At 43.1% G+C, this 21067-nt stretch overlaps 1 protein-coding gene across 1 annotated transcript in view; it reads left to right on the top strand.

Moving 5' to 3' along the window:
- Positions 1-21067, top strand: part of LOC140196962 (scavenger receptor cysteine-rich domain-containing group B protein-like) — a 117744-nt gene that overhangs the window by 75169 nt on the left and 21508 nt on the right. The window contains exons 8-13 of the mRNA XM_072256899.1: positions 5017-5320; positions 6046-6120; positions 6820-7125; positions 7940-8071; positions 9679-9765; positions 9851-9937. Of these exons, the coding sequence (XP_072113000.1) occupies positions 5017-5320; positions 6046-6120; positions 6820-7125; positions 7940-8071; positions 9679-9765; positions 9851-9937 (991 nt within the window). The remainder of the gene's footprint in view (positions 1-5016; positions 5321-6045; positions 6121-6819; positions 7126-7939; positions 8072-9678; positions 9766-9850; positions 9938-21067) is intronic.

Below are 21067 nucleotides of genomic sequence, written 5' to 3'. Positions count from 1 at the left end.
TTTCACTAATTGCTACAACGTCATAATTCCACGTGTCAATCCACGCCCTCAACTCTTCTGCCTTCCCCGCAATACTCCTAGCATTGAAATATATACACCTCAGAAGATTTTTACCACCACTCACAACCTTTCTATTAGCGGATTTGCTTGAACTTTTATCATTTATTTTCACCCCAGCCACGCTGTCAGCTCTGGCGCTCTGGTTCCCATCCCCCTGCAAATCTAGTACCCCAAGATCCCTCTGATCCTCCACACTGCCAAGAGTCTTACCATTAATACTATATTCTGTTATCATATTTGACCTAACAAAATGAACCACTTTACACTTATCTGGACTGAACTCCATCTGTCATTTCTCAGCCCAATTTTGCATCCTATCAGTGTCCCGTTATCACATCTGATAGCCCTGCACACTATCTACAACACCCCCAACTTTTGTGTCATCAGCAAACTTACTAACCCATCCCTACAGTTCCTCATCCAGGTCACTTATAAAAATCACGAAGAGTAAGAGTCCCAGAATAGATCCCTGAGGCACACAACCGGTCACCGACCTCCATGCAGTACATTACCAGTCTACAACACTCTTTACCTTTTGTGGGCAAGCCAGTTCTTGATCCACAAAGCAATGTCCGCTTCGATCCCGTGTCTCCTTACTTTCTCAATAAACCTCGCATGGGGTACTTTATCAAATACCTTGCTGAATTCCATATACCCTACAATATGCAGGTAGATTCGGAAAATCAGGTTGGTGCTGCGTTCTAGGAGGGGGACTTTCTAGAGCGCTAACGACATGGCTTTTTACAGCAGATCGTAGTTGAGCCTATTAGCGGATGGTGTATTATGGATTGAGTGTTGTGCAATGAACATGAGCTGATTTGAGACCTTAAGGTAGAAGAACCGTCCGGGGCAATTGATCACAACGCAATCGATTGCATCCTGAAATTTTCGAAGGTGAAGCTAAAGTCAGATGCATCAGTATTTCATTGGAGAAAAAGAATTTACAGAGATATGACATAGAATTTGTTCAGAATTGATTGGAAAAGAACACTGGCAGGTATGACGGCAAAGCAGCAAAGGTTGGAGTTTCTGTAAGAATTTCTGAAGGCACTCGATATGTACATCTCAAAGTGGGGAAGTATTCTGAAGGAAAGATGACACGATCGTGGCTAACAAGAGAAGTCCAAAACAACATAAAAGCCAAAGAGAGGGCATATAATAGAGTAAAAAGTAGTCGGAAGCTATTGGATTGGCAAGCTTTCAAATACCAACATAAGCCAAGTAAAAAGTCATTGAGAAGCTAAACATGGAATAAGAACACAAGCTGGCCAATAGTATTAAAGAGGGCAGGAAACGTTTCTTCAGATGCATAAAATGTAAAAGAGATGTCAAACTGGATATCAGACCACAGGTTAACGATGCTGTAGAGTTGTAACAGGCGACAACAAAACAGCAGGTGAACTGCATAAGTATTATCCATGAGTCATCACTGTGGAAGACGATAGCATTATGGTGGAAAATCCAGGTGTAGGAGGCAAAAAGTGTGTAAAGTTACCAGAACTTGAGAGAAAGTTCTTGTGTAACTAAAACGTCTGAAGGTATATCTCACCTGGTCCAAATGGTGTACATCCCAGTGTTCTGAAAGAGGTAGCCGAAGATATCGTGGAGGCATTAGTGATGATCTTTCAGGAATCTGTGGATTAAAAAATGGCTCCAGTAGAATGAAAAATTGCAAATGTCCTGAAGAAAGGTCTTGGTCTGAAATGTCGACTAGTTCCATTGAAGCTTTCTGATCTGCTGCGTTCTTCCAGTAACTTGTGTGTGTTACTTTGGATTTCCAGTTTCGACAGAATTTTTCGAATTTATAATTCTGTAAGAAAAGGTTATGATTTTGTGGAAATATATCCAGTAAAACGCAACACTAAATCTGAAATTAGATTCATTGGTTCTGAAAGATTGTACTGTAACGCTTGGCGGTGCAAGGACTGCGGACTTGAGACACAGACGTAAAGCTTTCTTCACTTCTGAGTTCACAACACGCTATAGTCTAAGGTTGTTTTTTGTCAGTTGTTTCCAACAATGACAGAAAACCTGTGCGGGAGAGTATTATTTTAATTGAAAAGTCGTTGCACTGGGACAGTTCCATTCTCCCGACCTTGGAAGTCACTGGCCTGTGGAACTAGTAGTCGCAAAAACTGGGGTCTTCCGTAGCTGCAGTGAATGACCAGTTCTGTGGCTCGTCATATCGCTTCAACATAGGAGCACAGGAAAATAATAAATCGGAGCAGGAGTAGGACATCTGGCAAGTCGAACCTGCTCCGACATTCAGTAACATCATGGCTGATCATGACACAAAGTTTCGATAGTGTGGAGGGCTGTCAGAGGTTACAGCAGGACATTGATACCATGCAAAACTGAGCTGAGAAGTGGCAGATGGTGCTCAATCCAGATAAGTGTGAAGTGGTTCGTTTTGGTAGCTCAAATATAATGGCAAAATATAGTATTAATGGTAAGACTCTGGGCAGTGTGGAGGATCAGAAGGATCTTGGGGTCCGAGTCCACAGGACGCTTAAAGCAGCTGTGCAGGTTGACTCTGTGGATAAGAAGGCATACGGTGTATTGGCCTTCATCAATTATGGGACAGAGTTTCAGAACCAAGAGCTGTATAGTACCCTAGTCAGACCATACTTGTAGTACTGTGCTCAGTTCTAGTCGCCACACGACAAGAAGGATGTTGAAACCATAGAAAGGGTGCAGAGCAGACTTAAAAGGATGTTGCCTGCACTGGGGAGCATGCCTTATGAGAATAGATTGCATAAACTTGGCTTTTTCCCCTTGGAGCGACTGAGGATGAGAGGTGACCTGATAGAGTTGTAAAAGATGATGAGAGGTATTGATCGTGTGCATAGTCAGAGGTTTTATCCCATGGCTGAAACGATTGCCAGAAGAGGACACAGGTTTAAGGTGCTTGGGAGGAGGTGAGGAGGAGATGTCAGGCGTGAGTTTTGTTTACGCAGAGAGTGGTGTGTGCCTGGAAAGGGCTCTCGGCATCGGTGGTGGAGGAGGATCCGATAGGGTCTTTTAAGTGACTTTTGGAGAGGTACATGGAAGTTTGAAAATAGAGGGCTATGGGCGGCCCTATTAATTTCTAAGGCAGCTACATGTTCGGCACAACTTTGTGGGCCGAAGGGCCTGTTTTGTGCTGTACGTTTTCTACGTTCCTTTGTTTCCAAGCCATGGATTCACCTCCACCTATCTGCAATTTTCCCAAAACCCTGATCCATACAACCCGTCGTAAATACAGTTAATGAGGTAGCCTCCACTGCTTCGGTGGGCCAATAATTCCACAGATTCATCACTCTCTGAGAAAAGCATTCCCTCCTCATCACTGTCCTAAATCTGCTCCCCAGAATTTTGAGACTATATCCCCTAGTCTTAGTATCACCTACCAGTGGAAACAACTTTCCTGCCTCTATCGTATCTACCCCTTTCATAACTTTATATATTTCTCTAAGATCTGCTCTTCTGAATTCCGAAGAGTACAGTCGAAGCCACCTCAATCTGTCTTCATTGTCTAACTCCCTTATCTATGGAATCAACCTGCTGAACCTCCTCTTTATCACCTCTGCAGTATATGCTTCCTCACGTAAAGAGACCAGAAATGCACGCAGTACTCCAGGTGTGACCTCACCACTACGCTGTGCATTTGCACCATAACCCCCCTGCTCTTAAATTCAATCCCTCTAGCAATGAAGGCCAACATTCCATTATTTTCTACGTAACCAACTGTACCTGCAAACCACTTTTCTGAGATTCATGCATAAGTCCTCATAAACCCCTCTGCACAACAACGTGCTGCAATATTTTACCATTTCAATAATAATATACCCTTTCGTTTTGCAAGACGATGTCCTCGCACTTACCAACATTGTACGCCATCTGCCACGCCCTTGCCCACTCACTTAAGCTATCAATGGGTCTCTGTGGACTGTCTGTATCTTCAGCACAATTTGCGTTTCCACTCAATATGCTATCATCAGTGTGACGGGATCCTAAATTACCCCAATGAACTGTGCTTTTGAAATGAGAGAGAGAGTTGTTCAACACAAGACAGCTTGTTATTAAGAGAGAGAGAGGCGAGATGGTGTTATGGTTTATTTGCAGCATGTTTACACTTTGCAAGAACACTAGCAGCTTCTGTGTTCTTAAAGAGGAGGAGCTACTTGATGGGCAGCTGGTGTTCAGTATGGTGAGAAAAATAGAAGATCAGCTGATAGACTGACAGACACATGGCGTTGTATACTGAATGAGCTTTGCTATATCCACAGAAAAAGTGGGTTTTTGGAGGATCGATCAGTGGCTCTCGCATTGTGAAAAGGGTGCGACTGGTGCGGATTTATTCGTGTGTCCAACCCTCGTCCGCTAACTGGAGAAATTCCGCATAAAATGTACCTTTCCTTTTTTATGTCCCCACCCTTACTGTCCTTGCTTTTAAGTGGAATATACTTTTGTTGAGTGCCGTGAAAAATCTCTTTGAAAGTTTTCCACTGTTCCTTAACTATCTCACAATGTAGCCTGTGTTCCCAGTCTACACGAGCCAAATCCTCCCTCATCCCTTTGTTCAGACATAATACACTGGTTCTGAATCGAAGTATTGCGCCCTTCCTGTCCGTTGGATCTCACTGTAGATCCTTTACGTCCACTCTGCCGGAGCTGTCTTCTCATGCTAGCGCAGGCATGTGAACATCTCTGTGCGGTACGGCTCCCGCCGTCTCCCTCGCCTGGTTTAACTTTCCGGTCGAAGCTGTGCTCCAATGTGTGGCCGGTGCCGCATTCAAACAGCTACTTCGATTCATTGGTGAAATCTGAGTATCCAAAGGGGAGTTTGGACGCCATAACCCCATCATCAGAAGTGCTGCACATCCCTGATCACCATATTGCAGATCACAATTAATTATTAGCATGAAGCTCTAATCAAGAATCAGGTTTGTACTTTGCTCTTCAGATCACAGGGAGATAAGGTTGGCAAATGGGGAGAATCCCTGCCAGGGCAGACTCGAGGTTTTCTTTAATGGAACATGGGGAACAGTTTGCTCTGATTCGTTTGGCATGGAGAATGCACAAGTCGTTTGCTCCCAGCTCAACTGCGGCTCGGCAAAATTCATAGAAAACAGCGCTACATTTGGAGAAGGGACTGGACCGATCTGGCTGGATGACGTGAGATGTCGGTTGGGCGACTCACTTTTATGGCAATGCCCATCTTCATCATGGGGCCAGCACAACTGCAAACATAAGGAGGATGTTGGGATCATTTGTTCAGGTAATTATATCGTCAAAGCGTCACAGACTGCGAAACAGGCCTTTCGGCCCACCTACCCGTGCCGAACTATCAGTTTTCCTAGCCCCATCGGCTCGTACCCGGATCAAAGCTCTTCATTTCCCTCCCATCCACGGGCCAGTCCAAATTTCTCTTAAGCGTTGAAATAAACCCTTTCCCACAGATCCACAGATTAGTCGTTCCACACTCTGAGTGACGAAATATCCCCTCATGTTTCCCTTAAAGACTTCATCATTTACCCTCAAACTATGAGCTGTAGTTCTAGACTTTTGAATGGATCCTATCTAAGCGACTCATAATGGCGGTTATCTCTAATAAATCTTACCTCATTCTTCTACGTTCTAGGGTAAACGTCCCACCTTATTCACCCAAAATAACCTGCAGATTCTGGGGTCAAAGCAACACTCTGGAGGAACTCAGCAGGTCGGGCAGCATCCGTGGAAATGTACGATCGACGTTTCGGACCGGCACGTCAACCGATCTTTTCCACGGATGCTACCCGACCTGCTGAGTTCCTCCAGCGTGTTCTGAGTGTTACCTTATTCACCCTTTCCCTATAACTCATATCCTCAATACTGGCGGCATAATCGACAATGTTCTTTGCACTCTGACAATGTTAGTGATATATTTATTACATAATTTATCTATAAACGTAAGGACCTGCATGTGGAGTATTTCACTGAAATGATGAATTGAATGTTTTACAGAAACATGGCCATCGAAACCGCTAATTAAGAAGGTCAATAAGGAGAAGATAATCAACCCATTTCCAAAAACCTCCAGTAATTATTGATACTTTCATTATTCAAAATATGCAAATGTATACATTGCTTTTATTCAGGCTTCTTGTTTTTAGGCGTTTTCCCTGCTCCTGGTCTCAGAAGGATGCAGACTTTCCTCCCTCAATTTAAATTTTCCTCTCTCACTTGATTTCTGGTCGCGTCAGTGCAAGAGAGTATTTAAGTACAACGTAGACCAATTCGCTGCTTTAGCAAAAAAGATAGAACATTCTTGCTGAACGCATTGTAATCAGAAGTTCGAGATAGACTAAATTTGGAGAGTATCGGAACGTTTAACTGCAAAAGGACGGTAAATTGTTTGCCAGACATTACCGGCGTATGGCTCAGATGTCAAAAAAAAACTTCATCGTTCAATACGAAAGAGTATAATGACGCCATTACAAAACCTGGTACATCTTTTGCTAAATTCCGAATTCCAGCGTGACAGGGCAATGTAGGATATTACATAACTGTATGAATATTTGTTTTCAATGAAAATATTGATAACATCAGAGTGGATCAACTTATTCTACCGAACGTTTTGTTCTTCAACTTTATTGCCCGATTTCATCCACGAACAATTGGCTACGCAAAACATGAAACACATGACTGATCTCTAGAAGTTGAGAGGGAGAAGTGGGTACATAGGAATTCCAACACAAGTTAATTCTCAAATAAGAACTCGTGCGTCTTTTCTTTCAGATCTGCGGCTTGTGGCGGGGTTCGATAATTGCTCCGGAAGAATTGAAGTTTTCTTCAGTGGGACGTGGGGAACGGTCTGTGACGATTCATGGGACAGACACGATGCTGCTGTCGTCTGTCGCCAATTAAACTGTGGAGATCCAGTCCTGGCTTCCGGGGGGATATTATTTCCTCTTGGAAACGGCACTATTTGGATGGACGAGGTCAAATGCAAAGGGAGTGAGAAATTTCTGTCAGATTGCCAGATTTCTACATTGCATCGTCATGATTGTGGGCACAAAGAAACCGTCGGAGTGATATGTTCTGGTCAGTAATCGAATTATGCTGCGACTTTTCGTCAATTCCACTTATTTTCTCGTCATATCTCAATCTCTTAACACAACCCTAGAAGAAACCTTGATATCTTCGAATGGGTATCAGAAAATTAACCTTTCCAGGATTGGTTGTCCTAGTCCTCAGCTGCTGGTGCCATTCTACATCTATGTTCAACACCATTTTCTTCCTATGCATATCTGTAATTTTCTTGGAGCATTTATTTCCCCTGAAGCCCTTGTTTTAAATCCAGCTTTCCATCTCCTTACCTCTTAAAATTTCACGCTCTATGTGCACCCCTGTGACGGCGGTGGTGTTCGAATTGAAATCTTCAAACGACTTAGAACTTCCCGGAAAAAGCTTGAGTGAGATTAGTATTTATATACCTTTAACTTCACTGAGCAGTACTTTAAAGTTTACGTTTAACATTATAACGTTCAGAATGAAAATCAAATCTTGACAAACGCATGGAAATGTCACTTAAAGCATTCTGACAACTTTTGTCTGTTGTGATAGCTGAATCCGTGATTTAATGAAAGGCATGTTTTAATATTCCTTTACTCGGAGATACAGCACGGTCACAGGCATTTCTGGCCCAACAAGACCGCGCCGACGATTACAGTCAGGTAACCAATTCACCTAATAACCCCTACATCTTTGGAAAGTCGGAGAAAACCCACGCTGTCGGGGGTGTATGTACAATCTGCTTTGAGACAGCAGTGGAATTCAGCCGAGGTTTCAGACGCAATGCGCTTCCGTATTGCTCCTGACAAAATATATTTAAATTTGTTTAACGTCTTTCTTTCAGATCACCAGCCACATACTCCTCCTTTTAGTAATCTGAGAGCCTTCATTTACACCATCCCTTTCATTCTTGGTTCTCTTCTGGTCATCGTTTCTCTCTACCTGATCAAAAGCCAACGAAGACAGTTCCAGAATGGTTGGTAAATCTGTTCTCATCACCTTGATGAATAACTGTAAATTAATTTCACATTCCTCATGTTGATTCCTTGCTATATGGTATGTTCCATGAATTGAGAGTCCATAAACGCATAAATAGACTCTAAATGGCTGTCAAGAATACTCAGGTGTCGACTATTTAGGCGTGGATTGTAAATGTATTTTTCCTTCGTAAGATGAGCAAGAAAATACAAGCTGGCGCCGTAACGCAGCTTGAAGGGTATTGCTGAATGCAGCGTATGTAAGACGAAATGATGCTGTCAGGCTTATCTGCTCGCTTAATGGACGAAAGAAACAGCACATGAAAGTAACGCGGAGGTTGTTGCAGAAAGAAACACATTCAAGGAATTAGGATGACATTACTACTGAACTCATAGCATTACGGATCAGTACAGGCTCTTCTTCCTCCGATGATGCGCCGACAACTTAACTTACTCTAATTTCCATATACTCCATCCGCCACAGAGCCCTCTATTTTTTTCTATCACCTATACGTTTATCTTGATGTTTTTTAAGTGTCCGTCATGCATCTACCTCCAACACCACCCGTATCAAGACGTATCACTCCCCGCTCTGTGTAAAAAAAAAAAAAAATCTCTCCTATGCTTCCCTCCAATAACCTTAAAATTATACTCGCTCGTATTTTCCATTTCCGCCCTAGAATAAATAATCATTATATCCACTTGTTCTATGCCTCATCATTTTGCATGCTTCCAATAAGCCACTTCATATCGTCCTTCACTGCAGAGAGAAAACACTAGTCCGCTTACACAATGTTTAGCAGACTTCTGAATACGGCTGTATGTTAAAGATTGTCTGATTAACAGACAGCAGTTAGTACAGACAAATATTTCAGTGTGGTTGAGATGATGTAAGCATTGTTGGGTCACTGGACTTTGGAACTTATGCGGATGAATTTGATGAAGGCACAGATGATGTTGCTGGTTCTATTTTTAATTCTATCACACGAAGGAGGGTTACGAACAATGTTTCTGGGATATTTTAATGAATTCATAAAATGGGAGGATGTTAATAAAGTAATATATGTAATAATGTATGGCTCCGTCTGTCTAAGTGAACAATGGATGCGCCAGTCTGGGCGATGAATACGGAGATCCTGCGCTGCCCAGACATCAGGATCCCCCTGTCGGCCTCGGGGATGTGGTCCAAAGGTATATGAAGCAGTACATTTAGCGTCAGCTTAGCTGCAGGAGCTGCCGGAAGGTGACATGCTGCGTCATCCAACCGCCTTAGCGGTTCCACTCCGGATTTGTGCAGAGTTTACTCCTTAGCCTTCTCTTCTCCCGAAGATTCGTAACCCTGGATAGGGGCCCATACCAGGTACTGTCAGCCGGAGCCAGCTGAGCCCGGGACTGGTGTAAGGCAGGGTCGTCACGCTCTATAGTAGTGACATATGGAGCCACTACCCACTACCTTATAAGTATGTTATAAGTCATGTATACTTGATAGATAAGTAACTATGCATGCATGCACGAGTACGCGTTTGGCGCCTCTCTCTCTCGCTCTCTCTCCCCCCCCCCCCCCCCGTTATCTTCACCAGATAAATTTGCATTTTTGGTATTTCAGGCGATAGGAAGTCACGGCCTTCTGTACACAAGTTTGCTGAGCCGTTTTATGAGGAGATCGCCATTCAGGAGACAGGGCCTGGGGTCGGTAATTGTATTTAAACAGTATGCATCAGTTATCTTTCAAAGTGAGTGAATTATTTTATATAAAGTCCAGGTTTTTCTTTCATCAGGAGATTCGCAATCCATCGGCTCAGCAGATAAATTAGAATATTGTCTGGTCGGTGATCTGCATGACTACCAAAATGAAGACATGGAAGGTAAGTTTGATTCAATTTTACCTCACTATAGTCTCATCAGAAGACAGCGAAATCAGTCATGTTCTTAGAACCAGACGCAGCGACAGTACAACACACAGCAACGAAATTAATTAAAGTGGAATCAATCAAATGCATATTGAGGAAATTTGAATGAGAATACCATAGCACATTGGAGCAGATTTTAGCCTTTCTGCCCATCGAGTCTATTACCAAGAGAAGTATGGAAAATATCGGGAAATCTAATCATTTGGCAATACCTACAAAAGCAATGAACAACAGGGACAACAAAAAGGCTGAGAAAATATGTCAGATCGAAACAGTTTCATCAGGAATATCTCAATCGACATACTAACGTTTCTGTTCACAAGTCTCGTTAGCATGCACACAATTCGGTCACGTTTTCTTTCAAAGATGTACGTATTAACTACTACTGTTATTGAGGCTTTTCTCTCTGATGCTTTACCGTAAACTTGAAAAGCAATTACTTTCCTCAAACACAAAAATAACTCATTACCGTGGATGATAGGTTTAAAGATATGACAGAAGACACTATCCCTGCCTTCTTTGGGGGATGCATAATAAAGAGGCTTCTAGAAATGTCTTGTGATATTAACCTAGTCTTGGAAGAAAGACGGTAAAAACAAAATGTGCACGTTCAACGGCGGCATAATCCTTGCATATCCCATTAACATTAGCCGTAGTCAACTGAACGGGCCATAGAACATGGAACATTGCAACAGTTGAACTTCTGGTTCACAATGTTATGTTAAAGTAATTAAAGTAGAGATTAGACCTCCAGCCTAAATGTCCCAAAGAGAACTATACTCTTTTTCTCTATGCCTGTGGGCAAACCTTTACGATTCCAAACAGACAAGTCACTATTGATCCTGAACATTTTATTCTTCCGGTTGAGCACAAGTTGTGAGACACATTCAAACACCTCACAATAAATTCCATACGGACATCTTCCTCATATCTGTCTTCCTCTATTACCTCTGCCTACCCGAAAATCTCAGTCAAATAAGACACAGCCTCTCTAGCAGTAAGTCATGATCACTCTTATCAATTCGTCTATGTGATAAATCCTATTCCTATGAATGCTTTCCAATATCCTCCCTGCAACTAACGTGAAAGTAACAGGTCTATGGTTTCTATGGTTAGTCATATGTCCTCTATTGAGTAACAGAACATTAACTAATTTCAGTTTGTCTTAAGTTTTTCTTCAACTCTGCTTCTCGATGTCATCTCATGACTCTTGATGGATCTCCGAATCCTTTTCATTAGTTATTTCCATCTTCAGAGAATCCCAGGTTCATTTCATCATCAAAAAATGTAAGTAGACACAACTCTAAGAATTGTCTTCACTAGATAGCCATAAAACACAGAAAGACAGAGAAGTAATGTATAAAACCATAGAACCCATCTTCTTTATTATCTTGAAGGGATCGATTGTATTTTAGTTTCCTTTCTGTGCTTGACTAAAAATACCAGCTTTCTCGATATTTGAGGTTCCTTTACCTTGCCATTCTACCGTTCCCTCTCACTGTTGTCAGCGCAGTTTGTCTTTAAACACCCTCCACATCTGCGATATGGACTTGCCCTAAAATAGCTGCTCTCAATTAACTCTCTCCAGTTCTTGCTTAATCATTTTGTAGTTTGCTAGGTCTCATTTAATGATCTCAGGCAAGGTCAGTGGCTATCTTTCCCATGGCTAACTTAAACTTTATGTTGGCCATTTCCCCATGCATTGTCTCCTGTTGTTGTTCGTCCATTGTACGTCGTTGAGGACCTCGACACCAGTATTGATGGTGTCGAGACTAGCGCGTGATTTGGATTTAAGTGAGGGAGAGCTGAGCAGCGTCAGCCTCACTCTCTCTTCCCAATTCCCATCTGGATCCAGTGGCAAGACAGAGTCGAGACGGCTGCAGTTGGAACTAGGCGCAGTGGATGAGCAGGACGTCTTCTGTGTCTTGTCCTGCTCGACACGTTCCACGACGCTTGCAGAGACCGCATTCTTGACCGTTGGACCTTCCATTGGTCTCGTCCGCTCAATCCACCGGAGTCTGTCTTCACATGCTGGGATAGACAACTCCCTATCTCACCGAGGGTTTGAGACCCGTCGGCTACCCTCAGCTGGTTTAGCCGGCTTGTCGAAGCCGTTGCCCGGGGTGTGGCCTCTGTCGCATGCAAACAGCTACGGGGAGCCACAGGTGAGAGCTGACTGCCAGGTGGGGACTAAAGGTGGACTAACCGCCTTGAAAAGGACGTGACATGTTACCCCACCAGAAGTGCTACCATTACCTGACACCCCATACACCCCACTGAATGTCTCCTACTGAATGGTTACTCACCTGATTGGACTCGTTCCCAACATCAGGTTCAGCATTGCCTCTGCTTTAGTGAGACTCTACATACTGATTTACACATATGCCGTGTGACTACAAGAGTAGTAAGGAGACTGACAAATCTGCAATGAAGAGACCCCGAGGCTAATCCACAATTTATGAATCATGAGTAAAATGGATACATTCTATTTACCTGGATATGAGCTACTCTGGCAATGGTGTAGACTGTGGACACCATCGATATAATAGGAGTCCCTTTGTTTGAATAACTCCACCCTCAACAGTGATATCTTTCAGGAACATTATGCAGCGATTGTTGACAAAAGAATTGATTTATCTTGCCAAGGTTATTCCGACAGAAAATCTCTGAGAAAAGAATCATATCACCAAATATTAAAGCTACTGATGAAGCGTACTGTCACCACTGTAGTTTCCCTCCAGTTGTTGTGCAATCCTGTTTCGAAATGACTGGGGAACATTCTTCGAAACAACTTAGTTAATTAAGCCCATCAACTCTTCTGGGACATAGGCTGCTGACAAAGTTTGCGAGATTTCAGTCCTGGGCCAGTCTTTCAGGTAATCCTCAGGCGTATACCCTCTCGATTTAGATCCTTTCTCTCCCAGGTGTAAGGATTTTGTAGTTTCTGTTAACGTCTCTCTAGCTCTGGGAATTTCCAGAATGGGTTTGCTAAACCAATGCCCAACCCTCCTTCTTTCGTAGCCGGGCTTGGGAACCTCCATTGCAGCGGTTTGAGAGCAGAAGTTTGTTCATGATTTCACAGCAGGACGAGGGCGATACAACGCCAAGGCTCAGCTTTACGTTGTAAAACGTAATTCGGAATGGGCTTGCGAATAACGTCCTGATGCTGATTTGGGGTGAAGAATTTTTAATGTTTAAAGTTTTAAGTTTTTTTACACAGAGAGTTGTGGATGCCTGGAATAACTTGTCAGGGCTGGTGGTTGAGGCTGAAACATTAGGGGTATTTAAGAGCCTCTTGGACAAGCACATGGATGAAAGAAAAATAGAGGATTACGGGGTAGTGTGGGTTTAGTACATTTTTAAAGGAATATATGGGTCAGCACAAAATCGAGGGCCGAAGGGCCTGTACTGTACTGTCGTATTCTAGTGCCGAGTGTCTACTGAGCGATTAAATAACTTACTCGAAGGAGTACATGCGTAGACTATTTTCTAGCAGAAATAAAATTCGGTAATTCAGAGTTGCAACGAGATTTTGCAGGCCTTGAGTGGGATTCCGTAAAGGTTACCCTACAGGGTTGAGTCGGTGGTGAAGAAGACAAATGTAATGTGAACATTCGAGAGAGGACATGAATATAAGAACAAAGATATAATGGTGTATAATGGTGGTGTTTTATCGGCATTAAACAGGCGGAGCAGACTTGGTTGGCCGAATGGTTTAATTCTGCTCTTATGCCTTATGGTCTTATGGTAACGTTAACTTTGTTCCTGTGTCGGCCTTGGTACCAACCTGCTCACGATTAGAAGTTTTCTCTGTCCTTGTTTCCTATTTGCAACATGTGCACTGCTCAGATCTCTGGAGATAGTGAAAAATACTTTGTTGAGAATGAGCCGAATGGATACTTAAGATTGATTATTGGCAGTTAACTTCACTTTATTTAACGTGTTGTGGCAGCATTTTTTGCAATGCACTCAGGAATTGTCTCTCACTTTACAGAATCCCCTTTGCCGCTTGACGAAAATATCGGAGAAGAATATGACGATATTGAATAATGTGCTTGAAGAAATGCGAATTATATTCATTTAAGTTGAACATTTTATGGTCATTTGCAACCACCGTGCAATTTCCCTGTATGTTTTGTAATTCATTTAATGTAAAATTGTACATGGAATTCAACCCCCTCTCTGATTTGAAATGAGATCCTTCCGGAAGTGGAAAACAAAGCAAAGCTTCTCAACAGTTTCGCAGATACCAGTGATGCAAAATGTAAAACGGCTTTAAATTGAATTTAACGCTTACGTTATTTGATGTGTTATTTGTGCTTTGAGCTGGATGTAACTATTGGCACTGTGTTTTGCACCCTGGCCCCGGCGGAACGCTGTTTCTTTTGGCCGTATTCGAGTGTACGGCTGAATGACAGTTACCCATGAACTTGAACCTGAATTTAAATCGTTAACTTCAGTAAATTTCATAATAGTGTTTTTGAAAAAAACAAGAGTTTGGATAATGCAGAATTTGTGAAATGTGCGCAAGAAAGCTTCCTCTATTAATGTGTAACATTTAACACTTTCCAAAACAATAAAATTGAACAAGTGGTGGAGGTATCTGTCGTCAAGTAGGTTGGTTCGAAGGAAAATAATTCTGTTACCTTTAAAAAAGTTATGCAGAAGGATCGAAATGATTCACTACTAATGCGCTGAAATGAGGTAAATGGCACTTTGGACCCATCTGGAGGGACATTGCAGTAGTTCTCTCGTCGAGCTTCTTTGCAGAGCATAGAGTATTTTCCCAGTAGAAGGACATTTAAACCTTCCTGTATCGATAAATACAAGGAACTAAAGGTCGTAATCTCTATGTTGTCACCGGTGCCTCCTGCATGAGGGTAAGAATGCTAGCATATATTTGATCGATATGTGGCATGTGCTCCATCGAGTCTGCAACATATTTTCATCGTGGTTGATCTCTTTTCCTTCTCAGCTCCCACGTCTTTCCTTCTCCCCTTATCCCTTCGTGCAATAGTTTTCAATTGGGTTCAATAGGTACATTTAATGTCACAGAAATCCATGCAATCTACGTTCTGAAAGTCTTTATCTTCTCAAACATCTACGAAAGCAGAGAACAGCCCCAAAGAATGAATGACAGTTAAATGTTAGAATCCTCTAGTCACCCCGCCCCCGTCACCAACCCCGCCACCTACGCACTAGAAGTAGCAAGGCAACGACCATCCTCCCACACCAGGAGAAAAAAGTATCGGCGCCCACACCGAGCGCTCAAACGTGCAGCAAGCATTCGTAAAGACACAAACTTGCAGTACCCCAAAGACGACACTTTCAGTCAGTATTCGACAGACCACAGGCTCTCTCCCACCCTAATAAGGGAAAAGAAAGTGTCCCCGTTTCATAGCGACAGGAGAGACATAACAAAACAACTCGCTGATTTATGGTGTTAAAAACCTGTTGTTTCTGATCTTCCTGGTTCTCCCATGACGCATCAGCTCCACCTCTTCTTGACGAATCGAGAATGTATCACCCTCCGCTTTAAATATACCCAGTGACATGACCCCCACATGACTTCTCACCAGTGGAGACATCCCTCCACATCCACGCTATCGAGGCCTTTCAACATTCGACAGGTTTTAATGAGGTCATCCCTCATACCTCCGATATCCAATTAGTAGAGGCCGCTTTATAACACAATATTTTCATCCCCAGAAATCGCTTTCAGGAAACTCCTTTGGACCCTCAAATGGTGTTATTATATAGAAGCCCAGAACTGCTCACAATTCTCCAAACGAGGCCTCACCTCTGCATTATAAAGCTTGACTTGACATCATTGAGTGTATATTCTATTTATCTTGAAAATAATATCTCAATTGCCTTCCTCGCCACGGTCTAAACATGCAAATTAACCTTTAAAGACTTCTGCACGAGGACGCACAAGTCCATTTACACAACAGGTATTTGAATTTTCTCTCCATTTAGAAAATAATATGTGCGTTTATTCGTTCTGCCCAAGTGTATAACCATATACTTTCCTTCGCTGTATCCCATTTGTAAATTCATAGCTCATTCTTCTGACGTGTCTAAGTTCTTCTGTAGCCTTTCTGCTTCCTCAAACCCAGCTGCCCCTCTAACTATTTTTGTACGATCCACACGCTTGGTCAAAACGCCATCGAATCCTTCATCCAAGTCATTGAATGTAATGTAAAAAGAAACAATCCCAACGCAGACCTCTGTGAAACATAATTACTCACCGGTTACCAACTTTTTTATTCCCAATATTTGCCTCCTGCAATTCAGTAAATGTTTTATCCATGCTAATATATTTCCTGTATGCCATGGTCTCTTAATTTATTAGCAACCTCATGTGTGGCATCTTGTCAAAGGCCTTCTGAAACGCGAGTACGATTTTCGGATGCTTACCCTGCTTGCTATTTCTGCAGCGAATTCCAATAGATTTGTCAGGCAAGATTTTCCCTTAAGGAAACGGCTTCAAAGTACCCTGAAAACACATCCTTGAGAATCAAATCCAATTCCATCTCAACTATTTAAGTCAAATTAACTGGTCTGTACATTCTTGTGTTCTTGGAATGTTTTTTTGCAATCCGTCATCGTCGTGGCTATCCCTCGAGGTCGAGGATGATGGTCTTCGTTGTGAACAGAGCGAAGACGCCAGCGCGTGAATTTGTTTAACGTGTACAGTACTTGATGTTGCACTCCAGGAAGCACAGGATACTCCACAGATCAACCAACTGATCCAATGGCATGGAAACCACGACGAAAGGAGCTGATGGATTTGTTGCAGCCTTCATCGCCTTCAGAGCCGTTGATTTCGAAGTAACGTCGTCCGCTATTTCCTACGTTGAGGTCTTGGTTGGATTGGTCTTTGTCATGGACCTCACCCTCGACCTGGCCGCCATGGATGACCCTACCAGGAGCATAGCTCCAGACGGCATCGCACTCGGGATCTCAGAACCACACAAGCTTCTCCACCACGATAAGGTGACAATCTTGAAAGAAAGGAACAATGCATCATATATGTGGATCATTGTAGATATATGATGGGGAATGTATGATCTGTACAAAATGTACGGGTTACATCTGAGCTCGATGGTCTAACATCCTTGTGAGCCGGCTGGAGACGGTTAAAATCGTGTTGGCAGGGGTTAGGGACCAGAATGACAAGTCGATGATGTAATTTGGGAGTAAAGGGCGACGCAAAATGCAGAACGACTGTGAGGAATTATAGGCTGTTATTAAAGCATAAATATAGTCCAATTGATGGGTTGAAATATATTTACTTTCTTTAGAGGAATTTCCAAAACAGGTATGCTGAAATAAGAGCTTGGTCAGCACTTGTAACTGAAATAATGCGACCATTACACAGGCTCCACTGCTTACAAGGGCAAAAATGGAGGAGGTGGAAAGTGGCAATTCTACTCAGGCATGGTTTCAAAGCTGTAGATACGGAGTATGTCGTGAAAGGATCAACTGCTTTTAATGTGGCTGGAAGTCAGAGAAGCGAAGGGAGCGGTCACTCTTATGGCAGCAATCTAATTTCCACTTCCCCCACCCCCATCCATAGCAGCAGCACAAGAATCATCCTCCACATCTACCCCTTCCATCATTCAGTGGTTTTCAATGAGATCTCTCTGCATTTTTCTAATTTCCAGTGAATACAGGTCCAAAGCCGTCAAACGCTCCTCCTATGTTAACACCTCCATTCCCGGAATCTCCTCTGAATGCTCTCCAATGACAACGCACCATTTCTGAGACATCGAGCTCAAACTTGTTGAAAATAATCCAAGTGCGCTCTGACCAGTATCTTGTAAAGCCTCAACATTGTCTCCTGGCTTAAAATTCTATTCTCTTGAAATAAATGACAACATTGCATTTCTCTTCTTTACCACAGACTAAAACTGCAAATTAAACTTCTGGGAGTCTTGCACAAGGATTCCTAAACCCCTTTGCACCTCTGTTGATTGCATTTTCTTCCCATTCAGATAATAGTCTACGCTATAGTTCCTTTTATTGAAATCCATTATCAATAACTTCCCAACTCTGTATTCTATCTGCCACTTATTTGCCATACTCCCATTTGTCTAAGTTCTGCTGCAAACACATTACCTCCTCAGCACTCACCACTTCTCCACCTATCTTCATCTCATCCGCAAACGTTTCCACAAAGCCATCAATTCCACGATAGAAATCTTTGACAAACAATGGAAAAATTAACGGTCCCTCTACTGACACCCAAGAAACAGCACTAGTCACTGGCAACCAAACAGAAAACGCGCCATGTATTCCCACTCGCTGCCTCATTATGTCAGCCATTTCTGTATCCATGCCAGTATCTTCCCTGTAACGACATAGGTTTTTATTTTGTTAAGCAGCCTCATGTGAGGCACCTTATCAAATGCCTTCTGAAAATCCAAGCAAAAGACATCCACTGCCTCTCCTTTGCCCACCTTGTTCGTTAGTTCCTCGAAGAACTCCAGCAGATTGTCAAGGCAATATTTCCCGTTACAGACACCATACTGACTTTGACATATTTTATCATAAGTTTCCAAGTACCCCGAAACATCATCCTTGATTAAAGACTCAAAAAGGTTCCCAACCACTGAGTTTAGACTAATTGTCCTATAATTTCCTTTATTTTGCCTTACTCCCTTCTTAAAGAATGGATTGATATTTCCATTTGTCCAGTCATCCGCGACCATACCAGAATCAGGTGATTTTTTTTTTAAAGATCATGGTTGCTGCAATCTTTATTTCTTCTGCATCATCTCTCAGGTCTCTGGGATGCATTCCATCTGGCACAGGTGACTGATTCACCTTCAGACCTTTCATTTTGCCAAGGTCTTTCTCCTTTGTATTTGCAATGGCACTCACCTCTGCCCCTGACACTCTGGGACCTCTGGCACATGCTAGTGTCTTCCACAGTGAAAACTAATGAAAAGTACTCATTACGTTCATCTTCAAGTTGTTTGTCCCCCATTACTACCTCATCAGCATCATTTAGATGTTTCACAAAGGACAGGGAGGGAGGCAAAAGATATGGGGGCGTGGCACTGTTGATTAGAGATAGTGTCACGATTACAGAAAAGGAGGAAGTCATGGAGTCTACGGAGTGCCTGAGGATGGAAGTTAGGAACAGGAAGGCGTCAATAACTCCACTATGTGTTTTCTATAGACCACCCAATAGTAACAAGGTCATCGAGGAGCAGGTTGGGAGACAGATTCTGGGAAGGTATTATAATACAGGGTTGTTGTGGTGGAAGATTTTAATTTCCCAAATATCGATTGGCATCTTGCTAGGGCGAGGTGTTTGGATGAGTTGTTAGGTGTGTTCAGGAAGGTTTCTTGACATAGTATATAGATAAGCCTACAAGAGTAGAGGTTGTAGTTGATCTAGTATTGGGAATTCAACCTGGTCAGGTGTCAGAACTTCCAGTGGGAGAGCATATTCGAGATAGTGATCTCAATCTCAAGGGGGAGGGGAGAAGAAAATTGCGGCGCGACGCAGCGCGCGCGGCCGCTCCGAAAGGATGTCGTATTTGTAAGTAGAGGCCATGCACAATTCTGATTTGATGTAGTCCGACGTGAGAAGCACGGAGAAACATTTGGAGAAACTTCTGAAATGCCTGCTTCGCTGCCGTTGCTACTGTGCGATCGAGAATCTCCGGAGGGCAAGGCCACAAATCCTCGGCTTTGCCTGTTTTCTGTTGCCAGGGCCGGGGTCGAAGCGCTCGTCAGAGATGGTGCTCGATGCTCGGTGTCTGGGGGCCGGTCGGAGGCTCGAAGTTTTCGGACGGACTCAAGATTCGGCTGTGGACGGGTGCTTCCAGGGTGCTGCATCGGCAAGTTAGCCGTGCTGGAAGTTTATGGCAGGAAGAGAGTTCCTCTTCATTCTACCGTCTGCGTGAGATGATGGGCATTTCGAGAGACTTTGAGACCTTTTTTTTTTCCTCCGTGCCCATGGTCTGTCTCTATCAAATTAAGGGACTGTTTTATACTGTTGTTACTATATGTTATAACTAAGTGGCTTTTGTCAGTCTTTTTAGACTTGGCTTCTTTTGTTTTCTGTGATATCATTCTGGAGGAACATTGTATCATTTCTTAATGCATGCATTACTAAATGACAATAAAATAGTTCTGCATGTCCTCTTAATCTAATAATCGAATCTAATCTCCTTTACCATAGCATTGGAGGGCGATAGGAACAGACAAGTTAGGAAGACGTTTAAGTTGTGTAAGAAGAAATATGAGGCTAACAGACAAGGACTTGGAACCATAAATTGGAAACAGATTTTCGCAGGGAAATGCACGGGAGTAATGTGGCAAATGTTCAGGGAATATTTGAGGGGAGTTCTGCATAGGCGCATTCCAATGCGACAGGGAAAGATGGTAAGGTACAGGAACTACGGTGTACAAAGGCTGTTGTAAATCTAGTCAAGAAGAAAAGCTCAGGAAAAGTTCAGAGAGCTAGGTAATGATAGAGATCTAGAAGATTAGAAGGCTATCAGGAAGGAGCTAATGAATGAAATTAGGAGAGCCTGCTGCGAAGAGCGGGTGAACCCAAACGCAGAACGCTGACACGGAAGTAGAGTAATCTGCAGAGTGTTTATTAATGGTTGCTGGGAAGGCAGGGGAGTGAGCGAGGCTTGATGAGAACGGCAGGCAGGAGGAAGAACGGAAAGGCAGATGATCCTGTTAAGACTGAGGGACAGAGTTGACACAGACAAACAACAGCGCGGAAACAAAATTTGGAATAAACAATTCTAAGCGGTATCGAAAGTGAACAACCACACTGGCTGAAGCAACGGTCTGGCGATGAGTGGATGAAAAGCTGGGATACTTATGCTGCAGGTTTAATGAGTTTCAGGTGCGCCGCATCAAGCAGCCTGGGCGACACGAGGAAAAGGGAGGGATGGCCGGAACCATGACAGAGCCAGATGGGGCCATGAGAAGGCCTTGGCCGACATGGTTAGGTAAAACCCCAAGGCATTCTACAAGTGCGTTAAGAGCAAGAGGATACGACGTGAGACAGTAGGACCAATCAAGTGAGGCAGTGGAACATGGAACCTG

Source organism: Mobula birostris, chromosome 4, assembly GCF_030028105.1.
Source record: "Mobula birostris isolate sMobBir1 chromosome 4, sMobBir1.hap1, whole genome shotgun sequence".
In the NCBI taxonomy this organism is placed as follows: Eukaryota; Metazoa; Chordata; class Chondrichthyes; order Myliobatiformes; family Myliobatidae; genus Mobula; species Mobula birostris.
This window is presented reverse-complemented; position numbering and strand designations above follow the sequence as displayed.